The 17752-nt window shown below is 48.4% G+C and overlaps 2 protein-coding genes across 4 annotated transcripts in view; one reads left to right on the forward strand and one right to left on the reverse strand.

Moving 5' to 3' along the window:
- The first annotated feature begins 306 nt into the window (after nt 1–306).
- TMEM243 (transmembrane protein 243) lies at nt 307–9435 on the forward strand. The gene is made up of 4 exons (XM_065656261.1): nt 307–384; nt 6955–7005; nt 7992–8096; nt 9313–9435. Exons 1-4 carry the CDS (start codon nt 307–309, stop codon nt 9433–9435), a joined length of 357 nt encoding a protein of 118 aa, XP_065512333.1.
- Nucleotides 9436–9448: 13 nt separating this feature from the next.
- Nucleotides 9449–17752, reverse strand: part of DMTF1 (cyclin D binding myb like transcription factor 1) — a 29954-nt gene continuing 21650 nt past the window's right edge. For 2 of the 3 annotated variants that reach the window (XM_065656282.1, XM_065656273.1), the window contains 5 exons: nt 17272–17357; nt 16002–16160; nt 14900–15274; nt 11959–12106; nt 9793–11168 (listed from right to left, as the gene is read on the reverse strand). In XM_065656282.1, the coding sequence (XP_065512354.1) occupies nt 11059–11168; nt 11959–12106; nt 14900–15274; nt 16002–16160; nt 17272–17357 (878 nt within the window). In that variant the 3' untranslated portion in view covers nt 9793–11058. Of the gene's footprint in view, nt 9527–9792; nt 11169–11958; nt 12107–14899; nt 15275–16001; nt 16161–17271; nt 17358–17752 lie in introns of those variants that run through there. The other variant, XR_010607831.1, reaches the window with a different exon arrangement.

Here is a 17752-nt window from a genome sequence, read left to right on the forward strand (position 1 = left end):
GTGCCCTCAGCTCCCCCCCGCGGAGCCGGCCACACCGCAGCCGCGCGGCTCCGGCTCCGGCTCCGCGCCCGCGTTAAGGCCCGTCACAATCCCCACACGTGCGCCACAGACACGCCTATAGACACGCGTATACGCCCCCCCCCAGGTGTAACGCCCCGGGCGGGCCCTGTCGCAGCCCCCCCCCCCCAACCTCCGCGGGGGCGGGGCCGGGCGCGGGGGGCGTGGCTGCGCGCGGCGGGGCGCGGAGGGACGCGGAGCGGGGGCGCAGCATGAGGGCGCGGCCGCCGGCGCCCCCCGCTCCCCGCCATGGACGGATTCGCCGCCCGCAGCTACGGCACCGGCGGGCCGGACAACCGGCCGCTCTTCGGGGAGACCTCGGCCAGGGTAAGGGCTGCGGCGGGCGGCGGGGCGCGGCTGCGCGAAGGGGAAAAACACCCCCCGGGACCGGACCCCTAATTCCCTCCCCGACAAAATAATCCCCAGCAATTAAAACGCAGCAGAAGCGCCCCCCCCGCCCCCTCCCCCCGCCCCGCGGCGTAAATGCCCCCCAGTTTCCGCCCGCTCCGCAATAACGGTGGTTCTACCCCGGGCTCAGCAAACGCAAAGAGCACCGCAGGCAGCCCCCCAAATGGAGAGAAACCTGCCCAAATCCGGCAAACATTTAAAAAAACCACACCTATGAAATAAAAAATAATTATACCCACCCCCCCCCCAATAGCACCAAAAATCAGTAAAGTCACAACAGAACTGAACCCCGGTGGAAAAGTGTAAAAGGAGCCCCCCCCTAATTCCAAAAGGAACCCCTCAAATTGCCGGAATTATAAAAACAAACGAAATCAAAATAAAACAAACTTCGCTCTGATCGGTGCAACAAAAATAATCCATCAAAACCAGCTCAAACAAACAAAAAACCCCAACTGCAAGAGCCCACCCGCATCCCCGGAACAATCCCCCACAGCAAGACCCCCTCCCCAAATAACAAACTCTCAAAACATCGCCCCCACCCCCAAAGAAACAAACTTCCAAATAATCCCCCCAAACCACCCCCCCTTCCCCAAGGCCCCCGGGGGGGCAGCAGGGGCTGGGGGTGTAGAGAGCCCCGGGGTGTCCCCTAAAGGGGCTGGGGTACAGCGGGGGGGTCACCCCAGCCAGGGTGCCCTGTCCTGGGGTGTGCCACCCTGCAGCCCCCTAACGCAGGGCCCAGCACCCCGAGCTGCATCTCACCTAATTTTGGGGGGGGTCTTGGCTGGAGATGGGGTTGGGGGCTGCCCTTGGTGCTCTCTTGGTAATTATTTTTTTCCGCGCTGACGTGCGGCGGCACCGACTCTTCAGGTGTCAAATCCCCCGTAAGCCGCTCAGCCGGGCGGCCCCGGGCGCTGCTGCGGGTCGGGGTCGCTTTCGGGGGGCTGCGCTGGGGAGGGGGCTCCCCGATTCCCCTCGGGAGTCGCGATGCCCGGCGGTGAGCGCCCGTTCCCAGCGGCTTGGGGCTTGTCCCGTTAGGAGAGGTCACCCATCAGCGCGTGGGTTTGCAGGGCTGCAGGCTGAAATTGTGCTGAGTTATTCACAAAAGCGTATAAAATACATCGTCCTCCCCCCAAACGCAATAGTTGGAAATGCTGCTAAAATTATAACATTTAATAAAAATGTAAATGAAGTGATACCAGCCAAATTAGGGGGGAGAAAAAGAATGATGGGGGATAGGAGGAGGACAGGTGGGACCTCCGAGAGGATGAACTGAGGGGGAACGGTTCTCCCGTGACAGTGGGTGCCAGCCCTGATGGGGAGCGCTGGAGGCGAGGGGACCTTTGCTGGAGTTGTGTTGGCCAGTTCTTGACCGGGGATTTTGGGAAGCCTCCAGGGATGGGGACGGCTGGGGACCGGGACGTGCTGTTGGAGCTAGACAGCTATCCCAGCAGGCGAACCCCCGAATTCCCAGCCCAGGTCAAGCCCTCCATCCCTGACCCCCCATCTCTTTCTGGCTACAGCTCTGCTTGCAAACGAGAGCTGTAAATAATAAACGCATGATGCTGATTCCAGTTCCTGGGGTCGAGCGGGGATGCGGTGTCCTGCTCATCACCCCTGCCGATCTCCACGTGGGACCGGTGGCCTCTCCGTGCCGTACCCGTGTCTGACGGACAAGGGATCTCTGTGCTGGCTTGGGGTGGTTTCCTCCGTGATTCACTGGGGTTGCTTAGAGACAGACACTGGTGAGGTCCAGAGCTGGAAATGGTCCATCTCGGAAATGGCGAAGCTGAACTTCACCTTAAAATGGGAGCAGGTCTGCCAGGAGAAGCGCATCTCCCCGTGCCGTGGCTCCAGTTTTGGGTGTCTGCAAGCGACGGCCGGTGCCGGCAAACGGAGACCGTCAGCTTGGGCTGGGCACAGGGCCACGGGGAGGGACAGGGGCAGTGCTCGTGCACCAGGGAGCCCTGCACCCAAACCAGGGTCTGGCACCCTTGCCGACGGTTGGAGATGGATGTAGAGATGGAGATGCCTTCTCGTTGTCGTCTTAGGCTCTCCCGGTCTCCAAGTTGGTGTCTTTAGAGCTAAAGCCACCCTATGGGGATGAGAGAGCTGAACAGCAGCACTGATCTCCTTCCCCTGCTGTGGCTGCTCCTGCCAAGCTCACCCTCCTGTGCTGGCTGGCAAGCAGAGGTTGTGGGCAAGCTGGGACCAAAGAGGGCTCTGGTGGGAAGAGGGGTGCGTAGGAAGCCGATGCTGATGAATGCCAAGCGCTGTGGATTCAGCTGTGGTTACCAGGGATGCAGCACTGGCAGCGAGCGGGTATGAGACGATGCAAAGCAAAGGCACGAGCGGTAAGGTGGCAAAGAGGAGAGTGAGTGTCACAGATGCAGGACTTCTTGTTGAAAGTAGAAGCTGTTTGGGTTCCCCTGTGATGGGAACATTAAATATAAGCAGCTGGTTGTTCAGGTTAGACATGAGGAAGAAATTTTTTACAATGAGGGTGGTGAAACCCTGTCCCAGGTTGCCCAGAGAGGTGGTGGATGCCCCATCCCTGGAGACATCCCAGGCCAGGCTGGACGGGGCTCTGAGCAACCTGAGCTGGGTGAAGATGTCCCTGCTCATGGCAGGGGTTGGACTGGGTGAGCTTTGAAGGTCCCTTCCAACCCAAACTATTCTGCGACTCTCTGGCAGCCTTACTCCTACCGCACTCAGTGCTCAGACACCTCTCTCCAGCCTTTTGAATGAATTTACTTAATGTACTTAATTTATTCTGAGTTGGAAGGGACCCACCAGCATCACCAAGTCCATCTCCTGTTCCTGCCCAGGACAACCCCACGGTTCACACCATGTGTCTGAGGGTGTTGTCCAGTCACTTTTTGAGTACTGATGTTCATTGCTGTGGGTTGGAAGCAGAAGGCAATAGACTGAGCAGCTCAAGCTGGGCATGAGGAGCCATCAAGGGCTCAACAGCGTTTCCCTGTGTATTGCAGCACCAGGGTGGCCAGGGTGGCCCTGGGCACAGCTCTGCTCATGTACAGCATCTACTGTCTGCTATTCCATGTAGTTCAATCTGGCAGTAGGTTAAGGTGTCCCCTATGGCTGCAGTGGGCTGGCGTCTCGCTGCCATTGCTGCTGACTATCTGGACTTGCTGATGTAAGGCATAAAAATGGCTTTTCCATCATGCCTGCAGAGATGCCACCAGGTACCCACCCTCCAGGGGACCAGCACGTTCCCCTGTCCTGGCCAAGCCTCTGCTGGGAGCTTGTTCACAAGCTGCTGACTTGGTGGATGCAACGTGCCAAGCTGGAATAGGGCAAAGAGCAAAGCTGTTGCTCTGTCAAAGCCCACGCTGCAGGCGCGGTGGTGTGGATACGCTGTCAGTCTTGGCTCGGTTTCCCTGTTGCTCAAAGGATTCTGGATTGTGTCCTCCTGCTTTGCGAGGGCTTGATGCCTCCTGACCTCGTCTCCCTTGCCCAGAGGCAGCTGGAGGGAGATCTCTGCACCACAGCAGCTCCCTGGGGTCTGCCCTTTGCCTCCAGCCCCTGCAACACCCTCTGTGGAGCAGGAAGAGAGGGCACAAACCCTCCTGTTTCGAAATGCAGGTTGTGCAACACTGAAACCCAGAAGTTGGTGTCCGTGTGAGAGCGCCCTGCACCGATGCAGGTGACGTCCAGCAGCCTGCGTGCTCACTGTTTTGATGTGCACGATGCCTTTTTTTTTTTTAATCTTTTTACTCTAGCAGCTGTCATAATACACAGTCATGCTGGAGAAGAATCAGCTGTGCTGGTTGCAAGACCTGGCTGTGCCAGCCAGGTGACGTGGCTTGTAGGACACATGGCTCATCCCAGCCCGCTTCCCCATGCCCGATATCTACAAGTGTCTGCTCGGACACAGCACAGAGGTGAAAGGCTCTTGTCATCCCCAATCCCTTTAGCTGTCTCAGCCTCTGCTTGTGTATTTTTAACCTTTTTGCTATGCTAAGCTGCCTGGGGCTGAAGTGTCAGCGGGCACCAGGGAATCCAGCCTCTCGCTGCTTTGCCAAGCCTGGGATTTCAGGATCAGTGGCTCTAATCCCTGGATCCTGAAATACCTTCTTCTGCCCGTGGCGCATTTGGAAAACTTTAGCAACCGCGGTTTTAAGCACGGGGAAGGGGATGCCCTGACCCGCGGGGACTGGCTGCCACGCAGCCGAGCCGCTCCGTGCTGGCATCCCGACCCAGTCTGGCTGCTGCCGCCATGTCCATCACTTGGTGGCATGAGATGAGAGGTCCCTGTGCTGCGGGGATACTCTTCTCCTGTATGCCATAAAAGAGGGAGAGAGAAATGCTCCACAGTCACTGCTGAGTCTGACCCCTTTGTTTTCTCTTGGCACATCAGTATCTGTTCTGGCAAAACAGGTCAGTTCTGCCTATCTTAAAATTGCCACTCCCCAAGTCTGTAATTAATTAGGAAAAACCTAATCGTGGCTGAGTTTCTGGATGGGGGGTCCTGTCCACAGGTATGTGACCGTGTGTCCATCCCTACCGGGCTGTCTGGAGAGCAGCCCTTTCATCCCTGAGGAGCTGAGCACAAATGCAAACTCTGATCCCCTCTGCAGAACCGCCTCGGTGTGCTCAGCCGGGTCTGCAGGGCAAGGGCAGAGCAAAACCGCCGTCCTCTCCTGATACAGGAGTTGCTTTTGGGAGTAGTGACCCCACCGCATACTGTCTAGAGTAAAGTTAGCTTTGAGTTCTTTGATTAATTTATTTTAGCTTAGGTGGAGGAACCCAGCTGAGCTGTTGTGATAATTTCTCGTGGAGGTGACGTGCTTGCATTTTGTTGCTTCTGTTACTTGCCTGGCGTTATTTCCCGTAGCTCATTTTTTGGGGTTGGTGGTAGGTACCTCACAGATGGCTCCCAGGGGCTGTGGGAATGCTCTGTGTGCAGAAACGCTGGAGAGGAGAAGGGTTTTGTGCCTGGCTGGCAAGGACCTTGCACAGGGGGTGTTGGTGACAGTTTCCCATGGAGATCGGTCACTTCCCTCTGCTGCAGCCACCACCGTGACTTGGGGCCTCTGAGCTGTAGGAGCATAAATGGTCTGGCTTACATGGAGGAGTTGGGACTGTCAAAAGATGTTATTAAAACTCTGCTGGCTGTGGCCCTTACCCTCGGGCTCGGAGGGACCCAACAGCCACCGAGCAGGGCACAGCACCCGCCTATTACTGAACCGCAGGCTCAGACACCCGAATTCTGCTGAGCCCCAAGTCAGGGCTGGTGATCTCCCGCTTGGCTCTCTGCCTTCTCCTCTCTGCTTTCTCTTCCTGCCCCGCAGCTGCCCTGCTAAACTTCTTCACAACCCGGGGCTTTCCCCTCTATAAATCAGCTTCCAAACTGTAACGCCAGAGGAGAAGACGGGTGTGTGACCAGGAGAAAAGCCTGGGTTGTCCTGCCCGCTGGCTGGGATGTCTTTGGACAAGATGCTTTCTCTGCCACAGCTCTCACAAATGACTCTCCTTTTCTCACTGTCTTTTAAGCCTACATTTTAACAACTCCCATTATAATTAATTGAAGTTCTGGGGTTTTTTTTCTCTCTGCACATCTTTTCTATTGTAGCTGTTCTAGTATTTTATTTGGGGAGCCAGTCATTGGGGTGTTACACCTGGCTGCGTGCAGCCCAGTCCAACTTTGGCAATAGCTGTTTGTTCTCAGAGCGGCACTGAGAAGCGAAGGGGGAGGCAGGTGTCTTGGCAGAGATGGGAGCGCTCTCCTTTTGCATCAAATTGTTTATTGCTCCAGCGAGTGTGTCAACACCAAGGTCCTGCCCTGGGGTCTTCTCTGATCCCATGGTGACACAGCCTGGTGTCACTGTCGGTCCCTGCCCTGATGCCGTCTGGGGTGGGACTGTGATGCTGACACCCAGGGATGCTCTTCCCACGTGCAAAAATTTTCTTCTCCCAGCCCTGTGTTTTATACTGATGGGGAGCAGCAGAAAGAAGTGTCTGGGGGGATGTCTGTCTGTCCAAGCAGGGCTACCCTGAGGTTTCTTTGCGTCTGCTGGTGCTGTGGGAACGTTTGGGATGCAGGGAACATTCACCTCCCTGCCAGCAGCCCACAAATTCCCACCTGAGACACTATCAAGCTATTCATTCTCAGGCTCTGTGCCTAAAATAAGCTTTTTCCTTTTATCTCCGTCTGTGCTCTCCCACTTTTAAAAGAAATTCAAAAAGGATTTGCACAACTGTGATTGATTTGGACATGGTGAAGAAGCCAGTTCCAAATGAGCAAACCTGCTGCACAAGGACTTGGCCAGTACAACCTCCCTGAGGTCCATGGAGTCAATGGAAAACTTCAGAGCTGACCAGGGAGCCTCAGTGGTGCTGCTGGGTGTGCTGGTGATAACGTGGGTCCTGGCTGATATGGTGCTTTCAGAATTGTCCATTACTGTTCTGTGTGGTTTCTTTTTCTTTTTTTAATAAGGCGTGCATGTAACTGTCCTCTCTCTTCTTCAGGACAGAGTCATCAATCTAGTTGTTGGCGGCTTAACGTCCTTGCTGCTTGTAGTAAGTATCCTCTGTCCTGCGTTTCGTTTCTCCCTTACCTGATGTGGTGAAAACTAGAGTTCCTCCCCAAAACAGGGGGCAAACTTCACTGACCAAATAGGCTGTAGTTTGGGGGCCTGGTAGTCACTTTGGAGCACATCAGTCTTGTGAAACTCTTTGACAACAGGGGAAGAAGGAGAATACTTTTCATAGAATCACAGAATGGTTGGGGTTAGAAGGGACCTCTGGAGATCATCCAGTCCAACCCACCTACTACACCAGGTTCACCAGAGCAGATCACACAGGAATGTGTCCAGGTGGGTTTGAATGTCTGCAGAGAAGGAGACTCCACCACCTCTCTGGGCAGCCTTTCTTCAAGCCATGTTTTAAGATCTGCCTGTGCAATAAAAAGCCCCAAGTGTGTGGGCAGGTTGTCCATCCCAGCCAAATTTGAGGCTGGGTGAGATGACAAAGTGCTATGATGGAGAACTGGTTTGCTTCTCTTGATTTCCTTCTATTTATGACTTATTTCCCTCTGTTTATGGATTATAGGAGATTTTCCCTGGTTTGTCACTTTGTCTCGAGCTATGCTTTCCCCAAGCTTTAAAGACAAACCCGACGCCATCGTGACTGGAGAGCATCAGTTCTGCGGTCCATGGCGGCAGCATCGTGTGCGAGCTGGGGTGCAGGGAGGTGTTGGGAGAGCCCCGGTGCCAGCTGCTGGGGCGCTTGGCTGAAGCGATGCTCCTGCATGGGCGGCGAGCACCCCCGTGCCTGCTGGCTCTCCGGCTGTTCGGAGGACAGTTTCCAGACACAAGCGAAGTTTTAATCTTTTTTTTTTTCCCCCCACTTCCTAAGTCTGCAGTTGTGTCCAAGTAATTTTCCTCCAGAATTCTACGTTTCCCTCCAGCTCTTCGCGCGGTGGGAGTTAAAGCGTAGGGAGGGGTGTGCAGAGCTGGATACGACAGGGGAGAGCAAAGTCTTCATCTTTGTTTTCCTCCACACAGGTCACTCTAATCAGTGCTTTTGTCTTCCCGCAACTACCTCCAAAACCTGTGAATATATTTTTTGCTTTCTGCATCTCCTTGTGTTGCATTTCTGCTGGCATACTTGTAAGTACCGCCACGTTTGCTGTGTGAGCTTTTGAGGGTATGACTGAGGATTAAATCCAAATAAAATCTGCTTTACATGGTGCCGCCTTCTTTTTTACGCTCTCCCAGAAAAGCTTTCCTGCTTCCATAGAACAAGTTGACCATGAAAGCGTGGGAAGCATTTTCGTGTTTGCTGCAGAGTAAACGTGTGAACTAAGCCAACTTCTGCAGCCCAGCTGTGATGCAAGACTTGTCACCTCTGTCACGGTGCCAACTGTAGCTGCCAGTGGAGACATAAAGTAGGAGACCGGGGAGCAGAGCAGGGAGAGGGGAATGCGGAGATGGATTGTGCTGCAGAAGGTGGAGCAAAGCACTTGAGGTGGTGGGGCCAGTCAGGCACTTGGAGAAGTCCCTGACCTTTCGGAGGCTCAGGGGATGAGTTACAGGGGCAGGAAGCTACAGCAGGTGCCACTTTGTCCAGGTAGTAGCAGAGGTTCCTCTACTCAACAGCTGTGGCATCCCAAGAGTTGGTCCCAAGCATTGGCAAAAGGAACTGGCAGCTCAGAGTTTGTAGCATGGTTTGGGTTGGAAGGGATCTTCAAAGATCATCTCTATTCCAACCTTTCTGCAATGAGCAGGGACATCAGTGGCTCCTTCCTCTGCTGTAGCTTTTCATACTTGGAGCATTCTCCTTCCCCCAGCTCTGACCTGGAACAGTGGCAGCCCTGAGCTCCTGCCCCTCACTGCTGGGAAGTTGCTCCGCGTTCCCTGGTCAGGACCAGTTTCTGGTTCTACAGCTGGTAGCCACGATAGATCTATCATGTAGTGCAAAACCTGCCATCAACCAGTGTGTAGCCAGTTTTGAATGTTTACAAACTAACCAACCCACCCATCCTCTTCAACAAAGCTGACAAGATAACCCATGTCTTCATAGCTAACCCAGCACCCTTGTTTCACAAACAGCCTTGTTTTGGGAAGAAACACCCTGCCAAACTCTTCTTTGTGTATTCCACAAACATGTTAAGAAAACATAGGTGGTATTTCTTGTTAAGAAGATAAGCTGGATTCCACACCTAGTCTTCTCTACTTAGATGAAGCGGGGTTGTTTTACAGAAAAAACAAAACCAAACCCCACAACCACTCGAACCAACTTCTAGAAGTTGCCAGTTCAGTTACTATAAAAGCTTCCTCAGAAGAAGTACCCGGCCTTTTAATACAAACTCCTTCTCTCTTCTAGATCTACTGGTATCGACAAGGAGACCTGGAACCTAAATTTAGGAACCTGATTTACTATATATTATTTTCTATTGTCATGTTATGTATATGTGCCAACCTGTACTTCCATGAAGTGGGTAAATGACGGACATTGGGGATCCCAGCGATGATGCTCCTGGGTCAGACTGCCTCCAGCTCAGCTCTCAGCTCGAGACATTTCAGTGAGGACAATCAGCCTGAGAGGAAAGAAGTGGGTTGTGCAAGGATAAACCAGTACATGATTTTCATGTAAATGTATATGTAATGTCCCTCTTGTTGGGGAGAATTATTGCCATAAGACGTGACATTCTGTTTTTTTTTGAAGAGCTACTGTTGCACTTAATGAACATTCCAGTTGTACTGATGTTTCAGAATGGCACAAGCTTTTTCATTTTGGAAAAAACTGCATTTTTTATTATTGTACAAATAAACTGCAGCATTGCAAGGATCTGTAGCAGTATGAATAAATGGCATCTTACAGTTACGTAAGACAAATACTCTTTATTTCGTTTAAACTGAATATACAATTATTTCTGTTCCCTAGGCAACCATTTGAAACTACAACTTGTTTTTCACATTAACAAAACCACAGACTGAAAAAGACCAACTCTTGATTATGAAGAGCTAATTACAGAAATAAATAAAATAATTTATACATGAGTCTTTAGTTTCTATAGCTTTTTCTCTCAATCCCTAGCTAACAGGCTGCTGCTCAGCCTAGTGTCTGTTTCAACCCTTGAGTGTAGGAATTAACTGGCTCCCTTTGCCTCAGGGCCCTATGCCCGAATTCTCACAGAGCTCTTTCTCCAAGACTTTGCCACCTCCACACCACCCCCAATCCACTAACATGCTGCATAAATCACCCCTGGAGAGGTGGCTGATAGTGTCATGTAAACAGCGAGAGAAACAAGTATTCCAGCCTACTCACAACAATCTTCGAAGAAGTTACAAGCTTGTGGGGGGAGGCTGGTGAGTCCCAGTAGCTTCCCTTTCTCATAGCCCTTCCCTTTTTATTCAGCTTGCTGTAGTGATGAAAGAAAATTTAAAAAATTAAAAAAAAACTCCACAAGTGATCTTTCTGAGCTCTGTCCGTTGCCAGCAACGGAGTCCTCAGGAACAAGCGGACCAGGCAAGTCCCATAAGCATCTGTGTTTTTTTCCTATGCCGCAGACGTACTAACAAGCCAGACGAGATGGGAATACAGACCATTTCTCCATGATGCTGCCTGTGCTCCCTGAAGTCCTCGGTGGAATACATTTTTTCCTGAAATGTAACAGTCTCTTACTCCATGTATTACAAGAGTCAGTAAGTGCAGAATTCCTCACGCCTTCTTCATGAAACATGTGCAAACTAATTCTTGCTGTGGCACTGAGAGGCTACGGTCCACAATCCTTGACTTCTGTCCAGTTTTCCAGATGTGCAGCTCAGCACACCAGGAACGAGTCAGATCAGAATTGACCACGTGGATCCCAGCAGTGAGCACTGCAAGAGATTCTTTAAAAACACTGAAACACCCTGGCTGAGACATCAGGCTTCGGTTGGCTGCCCTCTAACCCTTCACAAATGAGGTAAATAGCCTGAGCAGAGAAAGTGCACTGTAGTCATTTCAAACTGGAAGGTTCTGTTTAAAGACACAGACTGACTACTTTCTTTGGAAATGTGGCACAGGGTTGTCACTAATTTCACAATGTGAACACGGTCAATAGAAAACGGACACGATGACTGCTTTTCAGTGACAGCTCACTAAATCTTCAACGTCCTTTGAATCTTCTGAGTCGGGACTGCCCAACGATGAGCCGATAATGTGTGACCCATCTCCGTGATGCTGCAGGATAGGATCTGTCAGGAGACACAGCACATAAGAACCAGTATTTACTGTCCCATTATAACAAGATATAAGATACACACTTTGGAGACAGGAAGTGCACTCTGGAATTTTAACTGATTTTAAGCAACGTTGGTCAAACTAGTCCTCAATTTCTAGTTCCAAAGCAAGCTATGACTAATGTAGATGTAACTGGTGTGACTCACGTTTGGATTCATCAGGTATGACTATGGCAGGCCTAGTGCTGACCCTCTGATGGCTCTGCAAGGAGAACCCTTCCTCTGGGGAGGAATATTTGTTAGGTGCAGCAGTGGGAGAATGTGTCTGAGATGACTCCTGGCACTGGGAAGCGCGATGCAAGCCCGTCCAGTTGAGTGCTGTGCAAACACACCCCAAACAGCCCAGTCCCTCACCACGAGAGGCATCAAGTGCCATTTCTGATGCCTCTGGTCTTTGCTCAAATAAGAAATTTCATTCAAGCACCAGGTGTAAGGAAACACACGCTAAAGAAAGAGTTACTCATTAGCCTATGTGTACTAATTCAAGGCTCAAGGGCGATGGAAACAGTGAATGATGAAGCAGCTGCTGTTCTAATGCTTTTCCCACAAGGTTAAGTGGGACTTTCTTGCACTTCTACAGATGTAAGTGGGGTAACTAACTTGCTTAAAGTTTCATAGCAATGACATGGAAGATTATTTAAGAGAAAGCAAGGACCTATAAATTGTTGTTTATGGGAACCCGAAGTGCCACACTGCCTGAATGAATCCTAGCTGCAGCACCAACCACATGAAGGGACTGATGTACCTGTTAGAGTTGTCAGGGGCAAGACTGATTCGCCATCGATATCATCCGTTGTCTGGATAAAACCATGAGGAGAAGGAACAATAAGCACAGTCTCATCATCTATTGTAGGCTGATCAACTTGTTCTTGTATCGTTGGAGAACCCAGGTCCTGCACAACACAGAACAACAGGACGTGACAGTATATTCTTGGCAGCCTCAACAAAAAAACCTGCTGTGGTCAGCCATACTCCATAATAAGGAACAGACTCCCTGGATGAATTTTATCTCATTAAATTGAAATGTCAGCATCTGAGCTAGTTTATTTCAGCATTTATAGGGCACGTTTCATCATAGTGCAGGCATCTAAAAACAAGATGAGAAGAATTCTACCCTGTGAGCAGTATGAGGGCAAGGAGAGAGGAGAGCCTGCTAGGTGGTGATAGAACATCCTCTTGTACATCAAACATTTTGTCTATACGGAGGAATAATTAAGCTTTTGCACTAGTTGCTGTCTAGATGTTCTGAGATACTGAAGCATTGCCTTTGTAGTACTTACCAGCTTCACAAACACAATCAATTTCCCAGAACTTAATACTTAGTTTTGCAATTCCCGCTTCCGTGTCAAGTTTTAACTACCAGACGCAGAGCTCAAACGACCCATTTTAATTGCTGTGCCTTGCTTGCCCTGTAACTTGCTGACTGTAGGGCAGCTCCAAACATTTTGAGCTGAGCCTCATTATACAAAAAAATAAGCAACACAGCTATTCCTTCCAGGTACAAACAGTCAATACCCCCAACCCTCTTTTGGTTCCGTAAGAGCTGCTGCCTCTTCGCTGGCTCCGGCAGCGCTAGCACTGAAATGGCAGTAACACGTCTGGCTCACTTTGTGTCCCAGCACACTCCGGCAGGCTCCTGATTCTGCAAACGCAGTGAAAATACTTCCTAGATAGTGCTGCCACAGTAAGCAGGGATATTTGGGTCCCAGTTTTTGTGCATAACAAGTGTAAGGTTTGTTCGAGCTTCAGGAATCACTGTGCGGAACACTAGTAAATGTTGCTGGCAGAATGGGAGGTACCTGGATTTATCCCTGTTTTTGGAGGGAGTGGGAAATATCTGGGAGAGGTTAAAGAAAATACTGAAGTTCCTCCACCTAGTTTTTTAGGAAAACTCATTTTCCTACATAGTTTCCCAATATTTTTGTAAAGGCAACTGCCTGAAAACCCCTTCCCTGGTGCTGCTGGAGAGCTACAGCTCAGTGAATCAGACCTGCTCCAAACTGTACCCATTCATGCAAGGCACACCGTGCCTGACCTGCAAAAGCAGCTTTCTGCAGAGACCACAGCTGAACCGGCCCATGATAAGCAGCGTGAAACTGGGCAAAGGAGGCGTGAAAAACTAAAGAAGCCATTGTGGCAAATGGGCACCTTTCCCAGCCAGGAATAATAACACCCTGCAGCACGACTGCCTGCTTCCCACTGCCCACACGCACAGCGACAATGCAACACTGGCTAACGCATAAAAATAACACTGACTTAAAGAAAGCAAAATTTAGGCATGTCTTTCTAGAGTAACTTTTCACTTAGAATCACTCACAGACAGTTCAGTATTTCCTAGAATTTAAATACACTTCTAGTCAGATTGAAGTTTGATATGTGTAAGGCAAAGTAGAATTACAAACTCTGTTTTTCTGTACAGAAAAAAGTTACTATGTCTTTATATCCTGCTGCCATAAGCAATTTCTACAAAGTTTAATTAGGAACTAGGTTTGTAGCAAAGGTTTACTAGTTCTACCTTGAGAAGCTGAAATTTTAAGCCAGGAGTAGAAAGCTGATGGGCTGCCTTAGCCTTTGAGAATCTTATCACAACTATGTCAACCGTGAGACAGAGAAGAAAAAAATGGAAGAATAATGCCTGGCCTCAGATGTGTTCAGGATCCAAATACTTCTGGAGCAGCAGAGTGTGGAGACGTTGAAAGATCCTCCTCTTTGTAAAAGCATAATGGATATGAAGTGTCTGTTTTTCAAAGACAATGCCTAACAAAGTCTCAGCATATCAACCATGGATTTTCAAGACTGATAAAGCAGAATTACAGCAATTGTAGAGCACAGTGTTTTAGAGGACAGGATGAGGTATTTGAATCTAACTCATATCTTTCCACAGTATAACTTAGTCAAGCTTCTAAGGGAAGAGGGATTTTCTACCCACTGAAGAGAATTATCTTCTTTTTAACATCTCTCTTTTCTTTGACTTACTCATTATGATACTTCCAGCAACTGAAAGATGGAGGAATTTAGTATAAACAATCCAAATGCCCGAAATAATTCGGATAAACGCATTTCTGCATCTCACGTGTTGGAGCTGAATAAAACCGAGCCCAGAGAGATGACTAAAATGCTAAAATGGCTAAATTCCAATTTAACAGATAGTTAACTGGAGTACTATGTGTAATAGAAGTCCTCAAAGAATGGAAATTGTGGCGCACTTAGAAATATGTTATTAGATTCATAGAGCAAAAGCTAAACACTGTACCTCACCTCCGTTGCTCAGCACTCTATCTACCTGTAAAGTATATGTGTTGGGCAATTAACAGCCCAGTTTAAAGCAACAACATCAAATAGGAATTAGGTGAAGGCAACTGTCTGGTGCCACCAACATTCCTGCCTGACAAAGTCATCAAGCAGATGTACCCTGAGTAATGAAGCAACTCCACAGCCAGCGAGGTACTCAATACTCCAGACGAAGTCAAATATATGCCTTAGAGTTCCATATTAAATCCTAGCACTTTCACAGCCATATTAACAAAGCTCAAGGGTAGAAGATCTGAACAAAATGCTTAGAACTATGATATACACAAAATCACTGACATACTCATACAAATAGTTTAACATAAAGGTCCAAGATGCAATTAAATCATTCTCGTTGCAGCAATGGGGAAAATATCAAGTATCACAGACTCCCTTACCTCAGTAACATAAGTGCTAGGTAAATCCGAGTGAGAATCCTCTTCCTGTTTCAGGTCGGTGTCTGTAATCTCAGTTCTTACCGTAACTCCATCCATCAGTTCACTTCTATTCCTGCCACTGAATTTGGAGGCATCATCTTCATTGTAGGCTGACTGCTCTTCATCACTCAGCTTGGGTGGATGGATATCACCTGGGAAAGTGTTTGTTTCTAGGGTATCGTGAGGATCTGTCAGGTCAGCCGACTGAATGTCTGAATCGAGTTCTGCCTGAGCGACGGAGGAGGAGATGTCTTCAGCAGCAACGGTGCGGATTATGACACTTGGTGTGTGACACTGCACCGTGACATTGTCACTTGTATTTAACAAGTGCTCTGGCTGTAAGAGGTATTTGCAAAGAGAGACACAAAGAAAAAACATCAGAGGCTTTCCTCTAAGTATCTTCAACTCTTTCAGCAAAGGAAAGCAAAAGGATTCAAAGAACTCATTAGTAAGTGTAATTTAAAGTTTTATGTATATAGCAAGTCAGCCTAGTTCATCTGTTGACCTCTTCTGGCCTTAAATGATGAATTTGTAGTCTAAATTTGGTGTCAACTGTTCTATAACTCACAAAGTAAATATGTAATATGAAACAGAAGCAACTGTTCAGGTGAGGATCGCTGTAGATTCAAAAGATCAGAGCTTTTTTCCTGAATTTTGCATCACTTTTATTATTGAATCTCCAGTTTGCTTCTCCTTCCCTTCCTCTTACAAAAAGTAATTCTGTTACTACTACATAAGTTTTGTGAACACCCATATTTGTGAGAGGAACGTCAGGAAACCCTGGTGTTTTGTTTTAGTGGGACGAACCACTAGATGGAGACAACACGTTCAGCCACAATAAGAACTAAGTTGCTTACTAAGCTGTTTTCAACTAACTTGAAGCGTCTTTTTAGAAACAGTACAGAAAACTAAATTCTCAGCGTCAGTATTTTAAACAAAATAACACTGTTATGACTTAATAACTGTTTACAAATTTTAACATGCGCATATAGTGACCTACATTATTATGTTCCCCTACCCCTCACTGCCCAAACTCCAGTCTTTTCGCTGCTCACATACATACCGACAAGGCATGAACGATGATCTGCTCTGGGGAGGCTGGAGCAGCAGCAGCTGTGAGGGTCATGGTAGGACTCGTCGTCAGCGTTAAAGGAAGGCCTTGGCTTGAGCTTGTCTGTAGTAAGTATGTACCTGGTGTGCCAGTCGGCTGGAGATGGAAAGACTACAAAAGACAACACAAGTTTAATACCCAAACGCAATGCCTTCCTGGGACACACCGAGTGTGCTTATTTACATAGAATCATCAAATAGTTTGGGTTGGAAGGGACCTTCACAGCTCATCCGGTCCCACCCCTGCCATGAGCAGGGACATCTTCACCCAGCTCAGGTTGCTCAGAGCCCCGTCCAGCCTGGCCTGGGATGTCTCCAGGGATGGGGCATCCACCACCTCTCTGGGCAACCTGGGCCAGTGTTTCACCACTCTCAGTGTGAAAAATTTCTTCCTCATGTCTAACCTAAATCTCCCTTCCTCTAGTGAACTAGCCTAACTGTAAGTCCCCTGGAAAACAAACACACAAATCCAATCTGTGCTGCATCGCTCGCTGTTCTGCGCTCCAGAAGTAGAAAAACTCATCTACAGCCTCAGGCTACCAAGACAAGTATTATGGCTAAGAGTCAAGCAGGGCTGTATTATGCTGTACAACAGCAGGGAAGAAAGGAAGAAATTCAACTTACTTTTAACATTGAAATGAAAGAGGAACTGTGCTATAAATTACAGTGCAATAGAACTGAGAGAATCTTTGGAACAGGCTGCCCAGGGAAGTGGTGGAGTCACCATTCCTGGAGGTGTTTGAAAGACACGTCAATTAGGTCCTTAGGGACATGGTTTAGTGCTAGATTTAGGTTATGGTTGGACTCGATGATCTTAAAGGTCTCTTCCAACCAAAATGATTCTGTGATTTAATTGCTGGGAGCTTCTTCTGGCTCTGTTATGTCAGATTTCAACAACAACCAAAAAAACCCACTCCAAAACTGAAAAAAGCCCAACTAACAAAATACCCCCACAAGCACAAGAGAAAATTTTATAGCACGAGGGCATTAAGACAGATTTAAAGCATTTAACTGTAATTCACGTTTTACTTCACAGCCCTAATGAATTACACCTTTAGAAATGCATTTTGCTTTGAACTTTTAAGTTTTAGATCACTTCCTCTTTCCACTTCAGAACTGGTTTTTGGGGTTTTTTTTGATAAATGCATAGTTCCATAGTCTAAGAAGTAGCTGTGCTTAAAAGAAAAAAACACAGAAACAAATACCAGTTCTCTGTTACTTACTGGAAGAATCTCAAAGGCCTGTAGTGTTCCACTGTTCAGTGTTATTGTCTCAGAGTCAACAGTAGCAGCAGGGGAATCGGTTGAAGCTGCAAAAGGAAGAAAAAAGAAAAAGAAAGTATGTAAACCAAAATGTACAGGCCTGCAGAGAGCATAACATACTATAATTACTACATAGCGGGGTACTGTTAATTCCAGTAATAAGAAAAAGAAAACTGGCTGCAATCCTAATTACATGGTTTTCTAATTGGTACCCAAGATACAATACAACTTAAAGAGGGAATTTTACAATCCAAAAGAGCAAAAGTAAGTATGGTTTTAGTGCACAGGGATAAAAGCAGAAAAATAAAGTTACCTGACAGGATCTAATTACTTTTTGTAATGAGATCTGTAAGAGGTTCTGGTGTAATGATATCCTTTGGATCATGTATTACTTGCTGTAAAGTGGTGTCAGGTTTAATATTGTCTTTTTCTTTTCTTTTTT

Source organism: Caloenas nicobarica, chromosome 1 (genome assembly GCF_036013445.1).
Source record: "Caloenas nicobarica isolate bCalNic1 chromosome 1, bCalNic1.hap1, whole genome shotgun sequence".
Taxonomy (NCBI): Eukaryota; Metazoa; Chordata; class Aves; order Columbiformes; family Columbidae; genus Caloenas; species Caloenas nicobarica.

What these genes read in the sequence shown, in the direction of transcription:
- TMEM243 (XM_065656261.1), top strand. Translation starts at nt 307, where the DNA reads ATGGACGGATTCGCCGCCCGCAGCTACGGCACCGGCGGGCCGGACAAC. An exon ending in TCGGGGAGACCTCGGCCAGG is followed by an intron (nt 385 to 6,954) that starts GTAAGGGCTGCG and finishes TCTCTTCTTCAG; the next exon opens with GACAGAGTCATCAATCTAGT. An exon ending in GCATTTCTGCTGGCATACTT is followed by an intron (nt 8,097 to 9,312) that starts GTAAGTACCGCC and finishes TCTCTCTTCTAG; the next exon opens with ATCTACTGGTATCGACAAGG.